This window comes from Pseudochaenichthys georgianus, chromosome 15, assembly GCF_902827115.2.
Source record: "Pseudochaenichthys georgianus chromosome 15, fPseGeo1.2, whole genome shotgun sequence".
Taxonomy (NCBI): domain Eukaryota; kingdom Metazoa; phylum Chordata; class Actinopteri; order Perciformes; family Channichthyidae; genus Pseudochaenichthys; species Pseudochaenichthys georgianus.
Genome location: NC_047517.1, coordinates 8,460,161 through 8,484,348, shown reverse-complemented (window position 1 = coordinate 8,484,348; position 24,188 = coordinate 8,460,161). Strand labels below are relative to the sequence as shown.

General features: G+C 39.6%; 2 protein-coding genes across 4 annotated transcripts in view; one reads left to right on the top strand and one right to left on the bottom strand.

Annotated features, from left to right (window-relative positions):
• dntt (deoxynucleotidyltransferase, terminal) overlaps window positions 1-24,188 on the top strand; it is a 195,482-nt gene that overhangs the window by 2,059 nt on the left and 169,235 nt on the right. For both annotated transcript variants that reach the window (XM_034101152.2, XM_071205695.1), the window contains exons 2-3: window positions 3,685-3,859; window positions 16,709-16,813. In XM_034101152.2, the coding sequence (XP_033957043.1) occupies window positions 3,685-3,859; window positions 16,709-16,813 (280 nt within the window). The remainder of the gene's footprint in view (window positions 1-3,684; window positions 3,860-16,708; window positions 16,814-24,188) is intronic.
• blnk (B cell linker) overlaps window positions 1-24,188 on the bottom strand; it is a 156,257-nt gene that overhangs the window by 107,100 nt on the left and 24,969 nt on the right. For both annotated transcript variants that reach the window (XR_011644542.1, XM_034101149.2), the window contains exon 2: window positions 14,848-14,966. Coding sequence is in view for 1 of the 2 variants with exons in the window: in XM_034101149.2 (XP_033957040.1) it covers window positions 14,848-14,904 (57 nt within the window). In the remaining variant the exon portion in view is untranslated. The remainder of the gene's footprint in view (window positions 1-14,847; window positions 14,967-24,188) is intronic.

Genomic DNA, 24,188 nt, shown 5'->3' with positions numbered 1-24,188 from the left:
ACTGACAAAACTGATATCAGCTGCAGTTATGCAGTTAGCAACACCTCCCGTATCTAGTCTAGTCTAGACAAGTTACAGGCACAGTGCCTTGAGCATATGGTCAGATACACTGTGTGCATTCATCTGTACACACACACACACACACACACACACACACACACACACACACACACACACACACACACACACACACACACACACACACACACACACACACACACACACACACACACACACACACACACACAACACACACACACACACACACACACACACACACACACAACACACACACACACACACACACACACACACACACACACACACACATCACTTCAGGGGACATTACATTGACTTACATGCATTTCCTGGAGGACTTTCCTGGACTTATCACATGCCTAACCCTTACCCTTAACCTTACCCTTACCCTTACCCTAAACCTAACCAAGTCTTCACCCTAAAATTAATGATTCCCCTCATGGGGACCTCCAATTTGGGAGGCGAGTCCCCATTGAGGACCCCACAAGTATAGTAATGCTAGGACACACACACACACACACACACACACACACACACACCCCCCCCCCCCCCCCCCCCGGCTGAATTTCAAGTCTGATGCACATGAACACGGATTCGATATCGACATGTTGCCATGGCTGATTGATGAGCTGCACAGATTGCTCTTTCAGAACTGATTGTGAAGTTAGTTTAGTTTGTTTTAAGTTGGATACTCGACAGGCGTGTTCTAACACCCGTGTTAGCAGCAGGAAGAGTGTCAGGTCATGTCCCAGCAATTGCACTTGGGGTTAACGCTAAAGGGGTGATTCAGCTGCTTCAGCTGTTATCAGCTCTTTGGATAGCTTTCTCCGTGATTATCAGCCTCAAATATATGAGTTGTTACACCTACAGGTAAGTTGCCTTTATCATCTAGTATTGATCACGAATACTAATAAAAGACGACGCAGACCTCTAGTGGCAAGTAGTAATCATGTCGGGAGATAAGTTGTGAATCTGGTTTTGTGGTAAAAAGTCAGCAAAGCTCATGTCTCGTGTGACACGCTGTGAATTATTTTAAGTGACAATTATTTTAACCCAACAATAATCTTTCCCTAAACATATCAATGGACTTGTGTTGCCTTCAGCTAACTGGATTGTTCGTAAACCCGGAGCGTTCAGATATTCAGAGTAGCTCACTTGGACCATCAGACCGTGCTCAGGGCATAACAGAGGGGCAAGTTTCGCTTTTTTACTTTTAATCTGTGTCAGGAATATCAGGACTCAATTGCAGTTAAAAAGGGAAGCAGGTTTCAAAACAAAAGCAAGCTTTATTAATCAAAGCTGTTGACCTGGCAATAAAGACAAAATCATAAATCCAAAACACGTAGCATGAGGAAAAAAAACAACTTGAAACGTGACAAACATGGAGGGTGAGAAAAGACAACGAACCGACATGGAGCACAGGGGAAGACGAGGCTAAATACAAAGAGGGGTATTCACAGGACAAGACACAGCTGGGCAGGGGAGGCAAACACAAGGGCAACAGGTGAACACAATCAGACAATCAGACACAGGAAGGAAGACAAGACACAGGGAGAACAGACTTTCAAAAATAAAACCATGACAAGACAGACACAACTAAAATCGTGACAATCTGCCATCCTGACTGACAAGCAAGAGGCCATACATTTTGTATTTGACATAGTAATAGTACATTTCTTCTTTCATGTACGTATTTAAACGTACCCTTTCATTAACTTATATAAAAAATGGAACGCTCTGTTTGTTAGATCAACAAGCTTTCACTTTAGTGTCAGATTGGATATACAAATGCACCCAATGGTCACAGTAGCATATTTACATTAGTACTATTTGGAGACAATGGGTCCCTGGTCCTTGGACAGTTATACGTGGACAAAGGGAGGCCTCTCATTTCTATTTAAAGAGTGTGCTAAATAATGGCAACTACCAGGACAAAAGTCTGTCTTGCCACATTAAGTTGTTATGTATTTATTATAATTAATTGACTACCTAAAAGGATTGTGTGATTGTGTTTATGAGTAAAGATATCTCATGGGAGCTGCTGTCAAGTCCCAACAAACCAATACAACCTTACCATGGTGTACAAATCCTTTATGGACATGCCAACATGGTTTCCACTGAAAGGACGAGGAGCGTATCTGCCGACATGAGACGACTCGAGAGAGGTCTCTATGAAAGCTCATTGACTTTAGCCTGTCCTTGGGTCCGGGCTCAGGGTCCCACTGATTTTGGGAAGAACAATCTGCTGCTGGGCTCACATTCTTGCTTATTTGCATGTAATCTTCCATTTCACATTCTGTGCGACTGAATGATAAGAATCCAGATTCAGGCAAATATATTGAAGCTTTCAGAGATTATAGCTGTGCCCCTTAGATACCTCAAATGTATCTTTTTTAGAGGCTTTTTGTCCATTTCCTTGTGCTGGGATTGACTTTTTTTTTAAAACATGGCCCATCAGGGGCTGGAACGGTGTGCCGAGCATATAGAAGATTAGTTTCGCCAGTGATTTGGCCAATTAAGCCTTAGCCTGAGCTCTGCTAGGACATCATTTAAAGGGTCTTTCCACTGATTAACCACCGGCAGGAGAGGGGGAAGAGGAGGAGCATGCAGAGGGTAATTATACACGGCCGGGCGCCCTGATTGGTTATGTTAGTTAGAAGCAGAGGGGAGGAGGCGGTGATAAAAAGTCTGTTGAGAAAGTCTCTGCGGTGCTGGTGGAGGCACCGGTTCAATGAGTTGGGCTATCAAACAGTGGAGGGAGGCACTGAGGCTCTGTGCTGGTTGTTGTTCACCCAGTGTCGATCCCCAAACAGCACGAGGAAGAGCAGAACACTGAGATCCAAGCTGCATTTCAAAAGCCTCCCTTGAACCTCTGGACTCTCAAAGCTGCTGAGACGAAGGAAAGTTATTTTTGTTCAATCGAGCAGTGAATTAAATCTTTCAATCAAACAATATAAAGTATCCTGGGAGTCCTTACCTAAACATTGATTTTGTCGTCTTATTCTAAAAACGTATTTGTTGTGTTGTGTTTTCAGCTGAGGCAGGCAGCTGTTTTTATTGCAAAGCTCTAATAAGTGTATTGTACACTTTATACCCAGCACCAAACATCAGTCAGAAAAGATAGCAGCCTTTACATTTAGATTGCTTTGTGCAAGTATTTCAAAAAGGTAGCACCAAGCTCATAAGGCTAGTACAAGTAATTTAGATGTTGTATTTAGAACCATAGCAAACTAAGGACATTAGCTAACGTTAGCAAACTCAAAAGGAAGAGGTTATTTGCTGCCTAGTAATACATTATGAGAACACTTGACTTTGTAAATCCTGTGTGTACAGGTGTTTCCTAAAGATAGTAGGCCTACGTACCGAGTGTATTATCTGACATTGTCTCCCAAACACTTTTCAAAACAAAGTGATGCCCATGTCACCTACATACACAAAAACACACGTGATTTTAAACCGCGGGTCCTGGTGATGGACATGGTGTCTGTGGGAAACTGTTATGCATTGTACGTGGTTTCTTTACATGTAATTGATTGTAGAAAGGTAACCTAACCCCACCACTCTCTGTGACCTTTGACAGAGTTGAATAAAACCATAAAGTAAGCACTGAGCATTCTCACATCTTATTTTCTCCTGTCTCCCCAGTGATGAGGTCACTCATGTGGTGTCAGAGGACAGCCGAGCCTCATCCCTGTGGAAGTGGCTAAAGGAGTGTGCCCTTAAGAATCTACCCGGGGTGAATGTGTTGGACATCAGCTGGTTCACCGAAAGCATGAGAGAGGGGAGACCTGTTGCTGTGGAGACCAAGCACCTCATTCAGGTTCGTGTGCGTCACATAACTATCAGATAGAAAGGGAAAGCACTAGGAACAAAACAGAAAGCTTTTCATGTTAGTACAAAATAATTAAATAGGCATGCCCATGAAGCATTTGAGGGAACACGATAATAGAATACTCTTTCATGCTTGTCAAGGTATTTCCTCTTGTGAGATTCTTCCTCTCCAAAAGCAAATATGTAATGTGTACCCCCCCCCTGACAGGGAGCTATTAAAAGGACACATCTAACTTCCCTCATGCTCATTCAACCACAACTCACCTCGCTGATTGAAACAAAATCCCCCATATCGCGTGGGAGAGTCAAATAGACCCGCCAGCAGGACGTCACTTATATCCCCTTATGGATGGCAATATGAGGGCTCGGAAGCATATGGATACAAAATAAAGACATATGTTGTCTCCTGATGCTCCCCAAGTGGAGAAGAGAAAAACACTCAACTCCTGAAGTGTGCCAGGCCCCATCTAGGCTTTCTTCTAAATGCCTGATGACATTTGTGAAACATCCCAAAAAAGGCTTTTTTCTTGTTGCCCAGCATTGTTTCCACATGGCCACATGCAGTCGGCTCCATCATTAAGTGACAGGGCTAATGATGCCGTGCTGGCGTTTATTGACCCATCTCCCCAGGTAACCACGGGCCCACTTCTCTTCTTGTTTTGTGATGCACTTCCTCTACGGAGCCAACGAGGTAAAGAGCCATGGCATTTATGTGCGCAATGCTTCCAGTAGATTGTTTTTATGAGTCATAAATCCATTTAAGGAGCTACCATGTAGAGATAAAATATTCCCCAAACGGAACATATATTTGCCTGCGGCTCTTCTTGATAGTCTGGAAATGCAATGTGTTTTACTATCATAAATATTCCACACCGGCAAGTCAGGGAGGAATTTTAAGTATAAAACCCATTGAAATGTATCATTTTCCATTAGCTACTGGCGTGCTAAAAGGTTGTTAAAATGAAGAGGTGGTAGGATGTTGAAATACATGGCTTGAACAGGAATGAAAATGGAAATGATTGCCAGGGAATTTATGTGTCAGAGATACAATGTGTGTGATATGGCCAGAATATAGGTTTACACAACCATTACAAATAAACATGATGTTTATGTATTTTATTGCAGAGAAAACTACTAAATGAGCAAGATAAGAAGTTTGCCCCAACCTGTCTTGTCTTATATACTTTGACTTGAGATGCCATATGAGTCACTGTGCTATCCCAACCCAGTCTCACGGCATTTCTTGTTATAGTCACAACATTTAATCTATTGATTCGTGTTCACCAACACGATTTCTCCCTTTTTTTCGTGTCACACAGAACGATTTTAAAAGCAATGTATTTATATTGGTAGTATGTTTCGTGCCTGCAGCACGTCTTTTTGTCCAGTCGGGTCTTGGAAGACCGGAAGCTGTGGGGTTCATAAAAACATTTTCTTACTCAATATCAAGCCACGATTATTGTTTTTATTTTAAATCGTATAATGTCGGACTTTTTTTGCCGTCCGTGAGGAAAATAAATGGGGCTCAGAGCCTTAGAATACTGAAATATATATATTTTCTTTCTAATTTGTTATTCTTTTCTAAATAACACACTGTTATTTACTCACCAATAACACACAATTATCCTTGTTTTTATTTATTTGTTTAATTCTATAATCTCAGGCTTTTTTGCCGTCCGTCAGGAACTGAATTTCAAAATAAAGTCACCGGAAACAGACGTAGTCGATAAATATCCACTGAACTGATTACCCAAGATCCTCAGCTATGGTTGAAGCTCGGTGATTGGATGTTTTAGCCGCAATGCACGTTGGGATATGGTGTTAATGCGATATGAAATAACTATCAACAGAATTGCTTTGCCAGGCAACAGCTTGGGGTGAAAACAATATTTCCGGTCTCAAAGTTTGCATAGTAATCTGCACTACTCATCAACTAAAAACATCAGTTTATCCTTGTTAATTACACAACATTGATTGGTTTAAATTGTGTACAATGCTGTTGTGTTTTTCCCCTTCGATTCGGAGAAACAAATCGTTTTTTCGGAGTTTAGGATGGCCGAAGACACTATACTACCCATAATCCTCAGCTATCGTTTGGGACTACAGTCGCTTTACTTGGCAAACCCTGTGATTAATCTTCAAGCTCTGTGATTGGATGTTGGAGTGGCAGTGTGCCAAGGTTAGGCCGAGTGTCAAACAGCTCTATGAAATGGAATGAAACCATGGCAGACTATCCAAAACAGGACTTGAACGGGTCCAGTCTTTTGCATTACAAGACATCTATCTACCTTGAAACTGTCATATTCTGCACATTTCTTATACTATCTACATACATCTTATAAGAGTATAATTCATATGTATAATATCAGTTAAAATAAGTGCTTCAACATAGTTAACATTGCAGAAAAGCAATATATTAGACGTTAAGTACTTTGTCAGGCTTAATATTTATCTCTAGATACCCCAAAGCTTTTTTCTTATTTAAAAGAAGAGCTTAACCCAGGGGTGCCCAACCAGTCGACTGGGAATCTCCCCGCGATCGACCAGTCTCGATGGAGATTCCACCATTCGATCGCGAGATGTGTCTAAAAATAGAACAACAATATTCTGTTTTTATCGTTAATGTCCTATAACATAATCTTCCTGTGCCAGAATAATGCACTTGAACGCATCAACGCTTTGTGATTGGCCGGTGTGACCCCATGTGTCGGGGCGTGGCTGGTGGGCAGTGGGCACTATTTTGCTGACGTTGTCCGTGTCAACAGGAGTGACAGTCCACACACACAGACGCAATTATGGCAGAAGCAAAAAAGCCCAAAATATATAATTTTCACTTCGAGTGGGAGGATGATTTATTTTTGTATCTATTCCAATTCAAAGTCCATCTGTCTCATCTGTAATGCGAGCGTGGCTTTATCGAAGAAGGGTAATTTAGGAGCGGCATTTAGTGCACAACTGCAGTGCACAAATGCTACGAGACGGAATTCCCTCCTAATTCTGCACTCCGCTCCCAAAAGGGGAGGGGCCTGAAAGGACGGCTAAATGCACAGCAGTCCATTTTCACCAGGCCCAACAACAAGAGCAAGGCTGCTACCATAGCATCTTATCGTGTCAGTCACGTTCTTGCGAAACACATGAAGTCTTTCAACAACAGCAAAGTTGTGAAAGAAGCATTCCTGGAGGCTGCGACGCGCTTTTTGGGGACAGTAAAAATAACTAGCATTTCAACAGGTTTTTGATATAATAAAAACTCAAGTTAGATACCGTTATTAATCAACTGTAAGTTTTAGTTTGTTTGAACTTATTCATTATGATTATTGCACACATTAAGATCTGTTCTGTTTAAATTGATTATAGTCTATTATCAATTCAGGTTAAGAAGGTAGTGTTGCTTGCATCCTTAAAGGCATTTATTTTTATACTCTACTAAAATGCAACAAAAAAGGGTTTGATTCTATTAATTTTGTCTTTTTTATTGCATTTTGGCAGCAGATTCCTGTGTAGCCTCAGATCTGAGTTGTCTTATTAGTAAGCCTAATTTATATTTTTGTAGCAACACTATTTTTATATAATGGCAAAGAAAGGGTTCAGAGTCTTTTCTTTTTTTCCTGTGTCACATGTGGCAGCACTGTTCAATGTTTCTTGAAAACATTACCCACTGTAGTTTGTGACGTGTGAATAAACTCCAACTCTGTATCAACAACACTGTTGTGTAACTTCAGTTAAATACTTGTATGTGTGTAGATTAGAAAGAGATAAGATAAAGGATCTGCAGCATTTTATGAAGTATTCATCGTACAAAGGTCAGTTTTATACAAGTAGAAGTGTGTATTTACCTGGTCACCTAGTAGGCTGTCAGTAATGGCTACGCCTCTCTATTTGGCCTGGTAGATCTCGGCAGACTGGCAACTTTAAAAGTAGCTCTCGGTTCAAAAAAGGTTGGGCACCCCTGCCTTAATCTAAAGTATTCTTTAATGTTTACATAAAGGTTAATTTGTTTTTCTGTTTTGCACATCCTCCTATTAATATCTTTGTACATCCTGCACTAAACTGTTTTATTGCTTACTTACAGTATCTTCTTGATATTTTATATTCTATATTTCTATCATTGACCTTCTACTTTCCCCCTATTTTGTATGTACTCTTAATATTTGTTTCATCAAATATAACATATATCAACAAAACAATTAAATAACGTGCTTTAACCACTAGGAGGTGCGGGTTAAGTTGAGTCAAGTTGAAAGTGTTAACACAACAAATTATACTTTTTATTATTAGTGTAGGACACTTATGTATGTATAACATCTGAAGATGTGTAGTTTTATTCATGTTTTGACATAATTGTACAGGATATTGCTATATTATTTTACATGTTTTACTTCTACACCTTAATATCTGATTTGTAAAACATCACAGACAGAAAGGTATATCCGTCATTTAATGGTAAGCTATTGAAATTGTGATTTCATAGATGTGTCTCCCATCACCCAAATCCCCTGACTATTCTCTCAACTCAGTATTTACATTCTTTAATTAAAAGAAAATCAATAATATCTTTAAAAACTACAAGTCTGTGCACCGTTACCTATCTACCAATTGGATCAAATACAAAAGTCAGCCGAATTAGTATTGATACTGCAAGGACATATATTGTGTAAAGAGAAATTGAAGATGTTGTTTAAGGTGGGGTAGGTAAGTTTCAGAAACCGGCTCGAGATACACTTTTTGTTATATTCCATGGAATGCTCTTAACATTCCGATAGCAATGAATATCTTAAGTGCTTTGACAAAAAATCCATAAAAAAAATTCATCTATAGAAGCCGTAATACTGTAAAAAGTACAACCAATCAATTGGATGGACTACCTGCCTGTCAGCCTTCCATCGGGGGCACAAACTTATCTCGTGCCCTCATTGGTCATGTGCGCGTTCGTGTGTGTTGGAGGAGGGGCTCTGTGAGGAAGTGGCAGATTTTCTCCGGTTGTGTATTTTCAAATTCTAGCGATCTCGAGCCGGTTTCTCAAACTTACCTACCCCACCTTTAATTGCTGATATATTTATGATTCACGTGACGTCACACATTCAGTTTCGGTAGCAGTTCTTCCAGTTTGTCTAGAAGTCTTCTAATCAGGGCTCTATAAATAAAGAACTACGGCAGATGTGTTATATTTAATGTAGCCGAACCGTGTATTACAATGCCTTTATGTGATGACTTTCAAAGAGAAAAGAAAGCACACGCAGTATGAAGTATTATGTTTTTCGGATTTCATATCCCATAAACACCATATCCCAACGTGCATTGCGGCTAAAACATCCAATCACTGAGCTTCAACCATAGCTGAGGATCTTTGGTAATCAGTTCAGTGGGTGTGTATCGCCTACGTCTGTGTCCGGTGACTTTATTTTGAAATTCAGTTCCTGACGGACGGCAAAAAAGCCAGAGATTATAGAATTAAACAAATAAATAAAAACAAGGATAATTGTGTGTTATTGTTGAGTAAATAACAGTGTGTTATTTAGAAAAGAATAACAAATTAGGCAAGGCAAGTTTATTTATATAGCACTTTTCAACGCAAGGCAATTCAAAGTGCTTTACAAAACAAAATGAAGGAAAAACAGATTAAAAAAACACATTTCAGTATTCTGAGCCCCATTTCTTTTCCTCAAGGACGGCAAAAAAAGTCCGACATTATACGAATTTAAATAAAATTAATAATCGTGGCTTGATATTGAGTAAGAAAATGTTTTTATGAACCACAAAACTTTCGGTCTTCCAAGACCCGACCGGACAAAAAGACGTGATGCCGGCACAAAACATACTACCAATAGAAATACATTGCTTTTAAAATCATTCTGTGTGACACGAAAAAAAGGGGAAAATCATGTTCGTGAACACAAATCAATAGATTACATTTTGTGACTATAACACGAAATGCCATGAGACTGGGTTGGGTATCCAGTCTGCCGTCAGTCCAACATGAGTGGAAGAATAAGAGCTGCCCTTGAGCTTGGCCATACAGGGCATGTGTACATTTTCGATATTGGATTAAATTCAAAGTGGCATAAATGACTTGTGTATTTCTTTATTTCTCCACACGCTTCAAGGCTGCTTCCGCTAGGACAGGGGTCTGCAACCTTTTTGACCAAAAGAGCCATTTTGCCCCCTTTTCCAACACTTTTTTTTGTCTGGAGCCGCAAAACATGTTTGATAGCTTGATTGCTTATACAGTTGTATATATTGTTATATCATAGACAAAAACTACAGTTTTTTTGCATTTATTATTTATTACATTATATAAAACTGTTTACCTCTAATAATAAACAATGAGCTCTTATAAGGAGAATTAAAAAAAATATACATCGGCCTACTTTAAATTAAAGTAAACACAGCACTTGGGTAGTCCTCTGCACATTTGAAGAAAAATAAATACAATTAAAATTGACCCACTTTGAAATAAATAAAACATATTACCCTAAAAAGAGTTAAAGGTGGGGTATGTAATTTATTTCAGAAACACTTTTTGTTATATTCCATGGAATGCTCTTAACGTCCCGATAGCAATGAATATATTAAATGCTTTGACAAGAAATACATAAAAAAACGTCATCTGTGGAAGCCATAGTACTGTAAAAAGCACGACCAATCATCTGAGCCGGCCCAGCTAAAATAACTGGATGTCAGCCTTCCATCTGTGTACAAACTTATCTCGTGCCCTTAGTCATGTGCACGTTCGTGTGTGTTGGAGGAGGGGCTCTGTAAGGAAGTGGCAGATTTGTTCCGGCTGTATTTTCAAATTCTCCTTTGACAACTCGAATCGTTTGCTGTGAAAGCATATAACTCTAACAACCTGATCTCACCAGAATGCGTGACTCCACCACGAGTCCACCACAATGCGTGGTGGACTCACGAACTTTGTTACATTTGCGTGTCGGCACCACGCAAACAAGCCCAATGTAAAGTGAATGAGGCTCCTTTGTCGTGGTGCACACACGCATTTCTACAACGTCCTTCAGGGAGCTTTTATTCTATAAAACGTTTTTAAAATATACTTTATAGCTTGTAGTAACTCGCGGGAGGCTTCTTTTATTTTATTTGTATTCATAATAATTTTTATTTTTCGTCAGAATGTATTATGTTGCATTAGTTACGATTTTTTGTTCTAAAAGAACAGTGCATTGTGTGTAATACAACTGTGCTTTTTATTAAATGAGTTAGTTTTTAAGGAAGGCCAGAGCTTCAGCCGTGTCCAATAGATTGTTCCCTTTAGTTAATGTTTTTTAAAAGAACATTATATTCCAATTTGATCATGTCCCCTTTATTGTATTACGGAGAGCAATGTGAGCATCCATTCCCATTGGATAACGGAGAATTTTACCCCGGAAGTAAGTATTATCCTTACTGTCGATTGATGTCACAGTGATATCTGCACGACTCATCAACTAAAAAACACCAGATTATCCTTGTTGATTACACAACATTGATTGGTTTAAGTTGTGTAATACTTTTGTAATTTTCCCCTTCGATTCGGAGAAACAAAGATTTGTTCAGTTTAGGATGGCCGAAGACACTACACTACCCAGAATCCTCAGCTATTGTTCCGCGTTGCCTCAAGCTCTGTGATTGGTTGACCTCCAACTGCATTCCATATGAAAAAAACCGTTTCGTTAAAGATAAATCATACTTTATTCAGCAGTGCTTGCTTTACTCTTTGAAAGTCATCACATGAATGCATTGTAAATAGTACACATCTGTGGTAGTTCTTTCTTTATCTACAGAGATCTGGCCTCAACATAGACCGGAAACTATTCTTTTACCGTTCTGTTTTAATTTCACAATAAAGTTAGTAGTAATAATTTGTTTGATATTATTGTTTTTTATTAACTACTCATGTTAAGACTATCTTTTCTGTGTTGCTGTGGGGTTTTTCCATCGCTTTTGTGTTACAAATATCAAAACAATAACTAAATATATCCGTCGTAAACTAAACCAGAAACAGCAGTATATTTTATTTTGTTAACACTGTAAACTTGACAGCTTTTTAACCCAAACCACCTACTGGTTAAAGCACGTTATTACACGTTTAGAGTAATATTGAAATCTTGAAAAGGGATGTCCAAAATAGCAATTATATACAGTTTTTAATTAACTAATTAATTTGTAGAGAATAACGAGTAATGTATATACTTGATAGGGATCTGCAGATACATATTTAGTCTTCTCAAGCACCAACAATCATTACATTGCATTTAGCTGACGCTTTTATCCAAAGCGACTTACAATAAGTGCGTTCGACCAACAAAATACAACCTTGAAGAAAACAGAATCATAAAGTACATCAGGCTTCATAGAGCAAAACATTTCAAGTGCTACTCAACTGGTTTCAGATAAGCCAGTCCTCCAATCAAATATCTCTCCTGATTGTTGGCACTTGACAATCACCTTCCCTGAATTTTACTCAGGTGTAACTAAAGTCTGCTTTAAGGGTTGTTTATATTTCACATCATTAATCAGAATCTGTAAAGTAACTAAAATAAATGTAGTGGAGTAAAAATACCAGGTTCACCTTAAAGAAAGCCCTCAGGATTATAAAAGACCCCCATCACCCCAGCCACAAACTGTTCTGTCTGCTGCCATCTGGCACAACAGCCGCATTCTAGGAGAGGATGTGGCTGTTGTGGAGGACTACAGTACCTGGGAGTGCACTTATGGGCTGAACTGGAGGATCAACACTGACGCTGTGTACAAGAAGAGGATGAGCAGACTCTATTTTCTGAGGAAGCTGAGATCCTTCCATGTGTGCAGCAAGATGCTGGAGATCTTCTAGTCTGTTGTGGCCAGTGCACTCTTCTTTGCTGCGGTCTGCTGGGGGGGGGGGCAGCATCAGAGCCGGTGACACCAGCAGGATCAATAAAGTGATCAGGAAAGCTGGGTCTGTCATCGGCATCAAGCTGGACCCCTTTGAAGCTGTGTTGGAGAGGAGGACACTGAACAGGCTGTTGTCCATGATGGATAACCCCACCCATCCTCTCCACCTGCAGCTGGACATCCCACAGGCCATAAAACTATTAAACACCTGAACTTTGAAATAACATCCATAGCATTAATCTGGCTGCTACTTAGAAATGATTTGTTTAATATATCATATTCCAATCCCTTGTATAGACTCTTATTGCACTATTTCACTTTTTACTATTTTACTAATTTTCTTTTTGTATTGACTTGCACTATTTTCTCTGTGTATCTGTTTTATTGTGTTGCACTGTTTGAGGAGCCTGTGACCTAAGGGGGGGGGGGGGTAGGACACGTTCGATTCCTGTTTTGAATAGTGTGGCGTCGATGGGTTTCATTCCATTTCAAAATGCTGTTTGTCGCTCAGCGTAAACTTTGCACTGCCACTCCAACATCCAATCACAGAGGTTGAGGACAAATCACGGGGTTTGTCAAGCAAAGCACATGGTGGAGTCCCAAACGATAGCTGAGGATTCTGGGTAGTGTAGTGTCTTCGGCCATCCTAAACTGAACACATATTTGTTTCTCCGAATCGAAGGGGAAAAATACAAAAGCATTGCACACAATTTAAACCAATCAATGTTGTGTAATCAACAAGGATAATCTGGTGTTTTTGAGTTGATGAGTAGTGCAGATAGCATTGTAAAATCAATCGACAGTAAAGAGAATACTTACTTCCGGGTGTAAAATCCTCCGTTATCCAATGGGAATGGACACTCACATTGCTCTCCGTAATACAATAAAGGGGACATGATGAAATAGGAATATAATGTTCTTTTAAAAAACGTTAACTAAAGGGAACAATCTATTGGACACAGCTGAAGCTCTGGCCTTCCTTAAAAACTAATTTAATAAAAATCCCAGTTGTATTACACACAATGCATTGTTTTTTGAGAACAAAAAATCGTAAATAATGCACCATAATACATTCTGACGAAAAATAAAAATTATTATGAATACAAATAAAATAAAAGAAGCCTCCCGCGAGTTACTACAAGCTATAAAGTAGATTTTAAAAACGTTTTATAGAATAAAAGCTCCCTGAAGGACGTTGTAGAAATGCGTGTGTGCACCACGACAAAGGAGCCTCATTCACTTTACATTGGGCTTGTTTGCGTGGTGCCGACACGCAAATGTAACAAAGTTCGTGAGTCCACCACGCAATGTGGTGTTAAGGAGTCGTGGTGGAGTCACGCATTCTGGTGAGATCAGGTTGAACTCTAACCACGCAGAATTAAACCCTCTGTGTTCTTCCGATACTTTTATTTTCTTTGATTTATCCATAGTTCGCTCATGGAGCCGGGGGTCAGGTCATTCACCTGCAGGAAAAGGCGCTGGTGCGGGACCGTAGCAGGATATGACGCATCTTTTAGTTGACTTAATTAAAACCGTTTTGTTTTTCATTTATGTGTCACAGTATTACCTCAAAATACAAGATACGAAACATTTTCAACCATGCAACAACATTTAAATAGTCCTACAAATACTTTTATTTTCTTTCTTTCTTATTTTTGTCTAAGCTCAAGGGAGCAGAGCAGAGGGCTGAAAGAGCCGCATGCGGCTCGAGAGCCGCGGGTTGCCGACCTCTGCGCTAGGAGAAGAGGAAGCTATACTCCGTTAGCATTTAGCTCAAATCCAGCCAGCACAAAGAGGATCAGCAGATTCTGTTGTTACCCTGGTAGGCTCCCCTAAAGATTCACAATGTAGCCTACTTGAATACATTTCTGGATGTGGAGTAAAATGTGCTTAATGCAGAAAAACACCTCACAACCTCTTATGCTCATTTTTTTAACATAACATTACATTATATCTGCTGTTATGGTTTTGTGTTTTTTTTACATACGTGTTTCAGCTTGATTTCCCCGATATTAAGTTACAAGATATACAAGATAACATGCATGACTTATTAGTAGATGAGGTATTTCTTTCTAAATATCAGTGTAATGGGGTTACACGGTTAGAACTGACCCTTCTCCAGTCTGCTGTGGCTCCCAGTGCTGGGGTTGTGGCTACAATCCACCACATGAGGCAACTGACTAGGCTTCCATCTCATGGTCTCCATGCTTTACTCCTGGCGAGGTGGTTCCCTAGGGAAGGGGAGGACAAGTCAAGATTATGTTTTGGGTCGTTTAGTCGTTTTTACCGCTATGGATTAAGTCATTAAACAAACTATCAAACTGTAGAAAGACCGCCGACCTTTGCTCTGCTTAGCGTCCTGAAAGGATTTCATTAACCCACCTGAGTGCACTTCTCTCCCTCTACGGTTTGAAGTTTTGTCTCTGAGGTTTCAAGGAGTTTCTCTACGGTTTGTATCTCCCGTTTGATTACGTTATCTCTACGGTTTAACGGAGTTCTTCTAAATCTAAGGTGTGAAGGACTGTCTCTACGGTGTGAAGGTGTGTCTATACGGTTAAAAGGAGTGTCTTTATGGCTTGAAATAGCATCTCTATGGCTTGAAGTAGCGTCTCTATGGTTTTAAATGTCTCTACGGTTTTAAATGTCTCTACGGTTTTAAATGTCTCTACGGTTTCGAAGTTTGTCTCTGTGGTTGAAAGGAGTGTCTCTACGGTTTGAAGGATTGCATCTACTGTTCAATTCAGTGTCTCTAGGGTTAAAGGAGTGTCTCTATGTTTTGAAAAAGCCTCTCTACGGGTTTGAAGGAGCGTCTCCACGGTTTGAAGAAAGATCACAGAAGTTGGCGAGATCCTGCAATACTTACTGTCGCGGTAGCAGACATTGGTTTAGTTACATCCAAGCCATACAGCAAAGGTGAACAAAACTCTAGAGAGCAGGCCAGATGGGAATACTCTGCCTGTGAGGTCAGTCTGAGAGCATTAGCATCCACATAAGGACAAGCCTGTATACAAACTGAGGCTAGATGGGGAAATCCAACCTCTGCATGCTGATGCTGAGGCGTTTGTCTCCATGGATCCCACACTTCCATATTGGATTGAACAAACTGCAGCAAAGGTAGAACAAGTGGTGGAGAACCCCCTATTGTATTTGGGAGAAGCACAGTAAGAGAAGAGAGTTTATACTTTTGATTGGCAGAAAAATGGTGTCGTGAAATATATTCACAGGTATTTTTTTTAAGGGGACAGGAAAAGCTCTTGGCAGAAAATAAATGATGAAAATGTTTTTAATCCCTCACTGATTCAGCCCAGCAGCAAGAGATGCACCAGCTCTTTTCATTATCCCTTTGAGACACCCCTGTTCCTTCTGCAGAACGCCCCAGTCAACACTGTGTGGTGACAATTACTCCATCCTCCTCCTCCTCCTCCTCCTCCTCCTCCTCCTCCTCCTCCTCCTCCTCCTCCTCCTCCTCCTCCTCCTCCTCCTCCTCCTCCTCCTCCATTCTCTGTATCGTTCTCCCACCTAATCCATGGACAATGTTATGGACACAATGTTCCCTTTTGTGATGTCTAATTGTTTGCGAGCATATTAATATTACATTGGTAATCCTTATGACACATGTATTACAAATGGGGAACCATTTCTTCATAGAATGAAAAGGCAATTTACAGGAGGCAAATTAGATGATGGCAAGCAGATATGTAATGCCACGGGTAAGGTAGCGTAATGGATTTTTATGCCACCAGACTGTGAGATGAGAGTTATTAGCCTGTTGCCCTGGAGACATACAGTCATAAAAATAACTTCTCAAAATCTAATGGCTGCATTTATACGTAATTCAATTTGAACCCTTGACTCTGTACTTGTCAGGAACAACCTCACGCTTAGCCTGTCAACAATTTGCAAAAGCTCAGAAATTGAGACGATGCATGCTCTATGTTTGGGTTCATAAGTCTCTGATCTTTTTTTTAACCAGATCCCCCTGCCCACAGAAGGTTCTCCACTCACTCCTGTGGCAACCGTTTCTCGGTACGCCTGCCAGAGACGGACAACCCTGGAAAACCATAACAAGAAATTCACAGTAAGAAACTCTTCTCTAACGTCATTCTGGACACAGCACTTTTACATGTCGCCCACCTTAAGCTGTCGCACTGCTTTCCCATGCAAAAAGCCTCCTAATCTGTTCTGCTCTAATTGGATTGCTGGCTTGCTTCACTCAGCAGCACCCTGACACAACTCCCCCCAAAATACATTAACCTGCAAATGAGCAGCATCTGCGGCTCTAGCATTTTAGAGATGCAACAGCTGGCAGGCCTACGATCCATGGCACCGGGGCCGGCACGGACACGCCCTGAGGCGCCAAGATGGCCGACAGACGTGACGCTCCTTACAAGAAATTATGAATCTGTCCCTCTGCCATCTGGTGGGCAGTGTAGCAGGGAGGGTTAGGGCGGGATTCAGGTTCCCACTAATGATGGGGAAATTATTAACTAGTTGATTGGCTCAGGTGTTGATGACAGTGAAAGAAAAGGGAAAGGATGTTGCATTGAGACAGTGGTGGAAGAAATACTTATATTGTACTATCATAAGGGAATGTAGAGTGGTGCCAGTTTGAGTCTTAAAACATCAAAATTACCTAGCATTTGACCACTTCCGGTTCCCTCTTCTCGAAGTCAACGTTTTTTTGAAAGTTTGTGGTTTGAAGCCTGAATTAAGGTCTTTGGGTACTACAAGCTGAATAGATTTCACGTTTGATCTACATTATAAAATGTGGCAGTATTTACTCCACTTGTGTATTTCCAAAGCTTTCATGTGTGATACAAACAGCTGTTGCGAAGTGGCTAAATGAGACTACTTAACATCATCACAGAAAACATTAGGTGCCTTTAGCTTAGCAGTGATGATCAGCAGTCTTCATGATGTAGTACGTTCATAGCATAAAATTAGCATGATATTTCTGGCTATTGCATTTATGCTTAAAAAAATTATAAAATGGTGTTAATATTGAGATTATATTATGACACGATATGTATCTTGTATCGAACAAATGTTATTTTCTGCAATATATCGATATCCAATGAAAATGTGACACTTACTTCCAGGTCGGCCTAGAATTATACCTCATCACTGTACCACTCTTTTTACAAGAAAAAGTCCTGCATTCAAACTCGTACAAAAGCATTAGCACATAAGTATAAGCATCAAAATAAACTCAAAAGTAAAGTGCTAATTATTATGAATGGTCCATTTCAGAATCATATCTAACTAATTATATTATAGTTATAGAGCAGTTTGAATTCATATTTTTGGGGGGTAGGTGGGAATTATTTGAATTATTTTATATCATTTTGTTATATTATTATAAAAATATCTACAATATTTTCTAAAGTGTGTTACATCGCTTGCTATAAATATGGTGTAATATGTTATGTAGTATTTGCATATCATTCATCTCCAGTTGTGTGATCCCTCTCGGAGGCACTGTGTTGGTGCCGCATTTGGCACAGGATAAGAAATCACAGTTCTGCGGTGTGCGTTATCCCCGAGAAGCGTCTGGCAAACCATGTGTGTGTTTGGGTGGGAGTCTGGAGACCCGCTGATGAGTCTATTAAGCACAGCTTACCGAGGGCCCGTGAGGCAGCGGCTATGACATAATGACCTCGCAGTGATTGTAAGTGTACGTATTAGAAACACACACGTGTTCCGCAGTTCACCCACACGTGCCTGCGAGCATGTGCTGTTCACAGCGGCAGACACGCACAGATGCGCCTTTCCCTGAACTAGTTTGGCTTTTTTTGCACTAGTGGATATTTTCAGGCCACTAGTTGTGGTTTTCTTCTCTCTAGTTCAGGGATGGGCAACTTTGATGGTGGTGGGGCCACATAATTGATGTACTGGCCACCAGGGGGCCGCAGATTCACTTGGAACACACACACAAATTCCATGTATTGTATGTAATTATTAACAAATATACTAAGTCTGACATCTTCATTGACATTTTACAATATTTCAGAGAACATCCTCTAATAATTTAATTTTTACAAGTGGCATCCCAGCTAGAAATGTTTGGTTCTAAAAACATTCTGAGAATGTTACAGTCATTGTTCTAGAAAGGTTTTCAGCGGGAAGTTTTTGTTTGGTTCCCAGAACGTTCTTCTGAAAGGTAGGATAACGTTCTCTAAAAACATTCTTAAAATGTTTGGTGATAACCTTCTTCAAATGTTTTTGATGACATTGTTAGAACATTATGCTCTACTATTAATTACTGTCCGTCCTGGGAGAGGGATCCCTCCTCTGTTGCTCTCCCTGAGGTTTCTCCCATTTTTCCCTTGTACGATGTGAGGGTCTAAGGACAGAGGGTGTCGTATTGTCATACTGATATTCTGTACACACTGTGAAGACCACTGAGACAAATGTAACATTTGTGATATTGGGCTATATAAATAAACATTGATTGAATTAAAACGTTTTCAGCGGGAGGTTTTATTTTGGTTTCCAGAATGTTCTTCATTTAACATTCTTAAAATGTTTTTGCTAACATTGTTAGAACATTATGCCCTACTGTTCTTAAAACATTTTCAGCTGCAAGTTAGATTTTTTATGTTGCCAGAATGTTATTATTTTAGAGAAGGATAACATGGTTTATGTTAAAAAAAAGTATGCAAATGTTCTGTAGTAACAATTTACTAAAATATGTTTACATTATTAGAACATAAAGACATAATATTCCTGTAATCGTTCAACTCAAAATTCCTGGGTAAGTGGACTGACCACTGTGGTCATTAGGATGATTTTGATAGTTTACTTAACTATTGGAATTTGACTATTAACACATGTAAAAGGGTGCCTCGGAATCACATTTATTTCGTTAAAAAGAAACAAAATATGATTTTGTTTGAATGATTAAATGTAGGGTGAATTGCCCTAATGTGGGACATTTTTGCATTTCAGACTTCGGGAATATATTGCGATATGAAGCCGATACAATAAATCAAAATCCAGTACCATTCCGAAATCCCCAGTAATATTAGACACTAATAATACAGTAAACTATTAACACTGTACATATTATTGTTTGCCCGTGGGATTAGGATGATCGGTAGTGAGAGCCGCTGCATTTTCCTCCGGTGTGTGTGATATATATGTGATATAAAAACAAAGCGATTATTTTTGTTGTTGTAAACTCACATGGATTACATTTAGTGCATTCATTTCAACTCGCGAACATATGATACATTACATGATCGTGAGGATGATGATTGAACATCGTTTGTTTGACCCTGGATGCATTTCCTGATCTAAAAACATAGCGATGGTTTTGTACTTACGCCAACGTGAATTAAACATTATTTTGTTAAATAAAAACATGGTGATGTTTAGTAAATGATTACATGTCTCTTATTTAGCACAGAATATGATCCTATCCGTGACATATGGATCTTAACAAATATCCGCTATATCAGATACCTGTAGATCAGCTGTTTATTTCACATGAGTTCCAGTGTGGCAGCTTTTCACGGCTCCCCCTGGTGGATCCATGATCCATTGCAGCTGGTTTCATTATAATTAAATTTATTTAGCAAGGGGGCGTTTCAAGTCCTGCGGGGGGGTTTTCCTTTTCAGCAGGGGCCCACCCCGTGCCGATCACGGACCCGCACGGGTAGGCTTCTGAAATGAAGCGCTACATCTGTAGTTCAGTTTTAAGGTTTTCAGTCAAATTACCTGTCCCAAGTTTCTGCCTGACAGATACTGTAGCGGTTTTGAGATTTAAAATCACAATTTCAGTCAGATCAACTACAGAGCATTGATACAGAGTACACCCACTGAAACAGAATGTTACTCACACAATTCTAGAAGTGTCCAGTTGCTTTCTTGTCAAAATCGAGTTGCACACTGGCAGGTCAGTGATTAGGATGAGATTTAAATACAGTTTCTGTGGGGGAAGTGGGGGGAGTGGCCTCAGATCACAGCTGATGGGCCTCAATCGAGACTGGCTCCCTCCTGACTCGTTATAAATACATGTTTCTGTTGTTGCTTTTCTCCGCTTTGTGCGTGTGATTTTGTTGGTGCGAATGTGCGCACGCTTGTGTGTGAGAACACCGGCACTCGAGACACAAAAGTATATGATCGTGGGACATTTTATAAGCGGTGCTCATGAAATGAATAAAGCAGAAACACTGGACAGATCATAAAATCAGGATAACGATAGATCCGTATGATAAACAACCTCTCCATATTTTGCCTTAGACTAATATTTACGGAAGTAACGGCGATCTCTCAAAGCTGTGATCCGAAGAGGGTTACTTCCTCTTTCTATCCATCAATAATGTCACTCTGTTATCACAATGCAATTCTAATCCAAGCCACTTTCAAATTGCAGCTTAATAAAATGTTTTAAAGAGGATCTATATTCCTGTCTGCAGTCCTAAGGCACGTTTCTAATGTTAAGAAAGTCTTCAATGTTCTTACCTAATTTGATATACAATCATATGATCATAATTACACAAATACTTTTGATTTATATTTGTGTAAATATGGTCGTATGACTGTATTTTAAAACACAGTGTATTTAAGCTCTTAAATAAACTATTTTGGCTGGGTTGCGCTCTATAGCTTAGGGCCAATAGGAGACCTCGGTGCGTTCTTTCCCCTCCTCCTCATTAGCATTCTGTGCAACTAGTGTGGCTAGTGCACATTTGAGATCCACTAGTAGAACTAGTGAACATTTTAAGCCTCACTAGTTCACTAGTGGAATTTAAATGTATCTCACTAGTTAACTAGTAAAGGGCAAAGGGTTCACTAGTTAATGTGTAGAAATGTTGAGCCCCACTAGTTAACTAGTAAGGTCAAAAGAGGCGTCAACTAGTTAACTAGTGAACCTTTTGCCCTTACTAGTTAACTAGTGAGTGATTCTGGGTGCTACTAGTTAACTAGTGCAGACAAATGTATGCCACTAGTTAACTAGTTGTGCTTCTTTTGTGTAACTAGTTAACATGTCAGAGCTTTTGCAGCGCACTAGTTAACTTGTAAGACTTTTAGGGTCACTAATACGGTCAGAGGGCCACTAGTTCATCAAAAAGCTTACACGTTGGGACTTTGGCCTTACTAGTGCTGCTCCTGGCGTCACTAGTAAGGCATATGTGGTAACTAATCGGACACAAGTGCCACTAGTTGCTGAAAAAGAGCGACAAGTGTAATGTTTTATTTAACTAGGAAAGCAGAGTGCCTAACTAGTTTGACCATATATCTAACAAGTGAAATCAAAGAGCCAACTAGTGTAGACAGCTGCCGTCTGATATCAAGGATATGGAATAAATACTCAAAGGGCTTGCCATAGCTGTGCACACCCACACACACCGACACACACCACCTGGGAAGGGCCACTGTTCAATTTCTTATCCCCTGTTTTTTTTCCACAGCATTAACTCCGTAATTAGCGATCCCACTCCCATGTCCCATCCCTATGATTAACTCATTATCCCCACATAAAGCCCCATCAAAGAATACTGATGAAACGAAAAGGTTGTTTTGCATGTGATAGGTAAAATGCTCCATTGAGGCAGATTAAATGCAATTTTTTAAAAGTCTGTTAGAAATATGTTGGCGTGTCCTTTGACTGTAAACCAATTATCTGTTCGGATAAAAGGAACAGCAAGTCGATAGGCACAGGATATTATTGACTGTTTGGCAGTGCTAATGAAGAGCAGGCTATTGATCCACAATGGTAAAGCTACTGTACCCTTGATCTGTCTCGCTGTCTGCTTGATTGCCGTGCACAGTAATGACACAATCCCTACGAATATGTTCCCGATGAGAAGGTGTGTTTTTGAGCAGGTCTTTATATTGGTTATTACATGGTATCAGAATCAATCGGAATACTATATTAATCCAGGCGGAAATTGGGTGTGGTGACAGTTACTCCATTTTATAATTAAATTGAATAAAATAAATATATAAACATGAGAAGTTAAAGTAGGAATGTGCGATAGAAAAATAAAAAATAAAATAACCATATTTTGTAAACATAAGAATGTTGATGGCAATTTTGATGGTTCTCAGTTATTGAGACTATTCACTTATTAGTGAGTTTATATTTCCAATTTAACACTGTCGGAAAACTTCAATTTGCAGATATTCTGAGACTACATCAGTTGGGTGCTGCCCTTGTTGTCTAATCATGTTTATCACGGTGTTGGAAAGCAGCCAGACATCGATTGCTGCTGCTCCTTCATGAATGTCAATACCATGTGCTTGAACTCCTAACCTCACTGGCAAATCAGATATCAGTTAACATTGTCGAAGTGATGAGTATTTTCAGAGGAGAAGTATAACACTAAAGGCAGTGGTGTTAACAAATTGTAAGAAATATTACATTACATATTTATTCGTAACAAAGGGATGTTATATACAGCAAAACCATGTTGTAAATACCCTGAGTTCATTCAACTATGTTCCATTTTTAGCAGGCGACTACATAAAGGCTTGTTTGTACTTGCACATTTGCAGTAGCCAAACGGTGGTATTACAACTTTCACATCAGTCAGTGACCAAATAATTTGTTCCCATTGACTTACATTGGCCAAGAGACAACTGTCAATCAGCGGATAATTCCCTCACCATTCATTTGACTGAGCCGAGATCGGCTGTGACGCTGTGGACTGCAGGCGGGGCTTAAAGGGGCCCTCTTATGCTCATTTTCAGGATCCTATTGGTATTGTGTGCAGCACCTCTTTTCACCCTCTGTCTGAAACCAGAGCCCAGCCTCTCTGATTGGTTAGCTGTCCAACTCTGGTGTGATTGGTCAACCAATTAGAGATTTCCCATCCCTTAGCCACAGATGGCATGCAAGCTACGAATAAGCACAACATTTTTTTTAATGCATTGTTTGTTTCATTATTCTCAGAAATGCTGGACTCTTCTACGAAGAGAATGTACAAGCATTGCTAGACAAACCCAGTTTTGACCAAACATGCAAATCCTCAATGCCGAGGACGAATGGTCATTACCTTTTTAACTGATATCTTATTTTCATGGTATACTTTATCCTCTTTATACAATTAATATTTTGAAATAAAACATTGAAATGATTAACGTATCTAACAAATAAAGGTTAAATTGGATTTTTCTAGATTTTTAAGATCTCTAATTTCATTTTTCAATTTCATTCAAAAATAATTTCTCCTTTTACTTCTTAATTAAAGTTGTTTGCTTGATTTCATTTTCATTTCTATCTTTATTTCGAAGTGAAAAACATAATACCGTATTGTAAAAATACAGTCAGCATGTCGTTGTGTCCCTGGACAAGACACTTCACCCCAAATTGCTCCTGTGGGGATTGTCCACAGTATTGTAATAATGTAATGTAATGTCTTAGGCAGTCTTCTATCAGTATGCTAGCAGTCATATCTAAAAAAGCATCAAAACTTTGCAATATGCACACAATACGTTATAAGGTT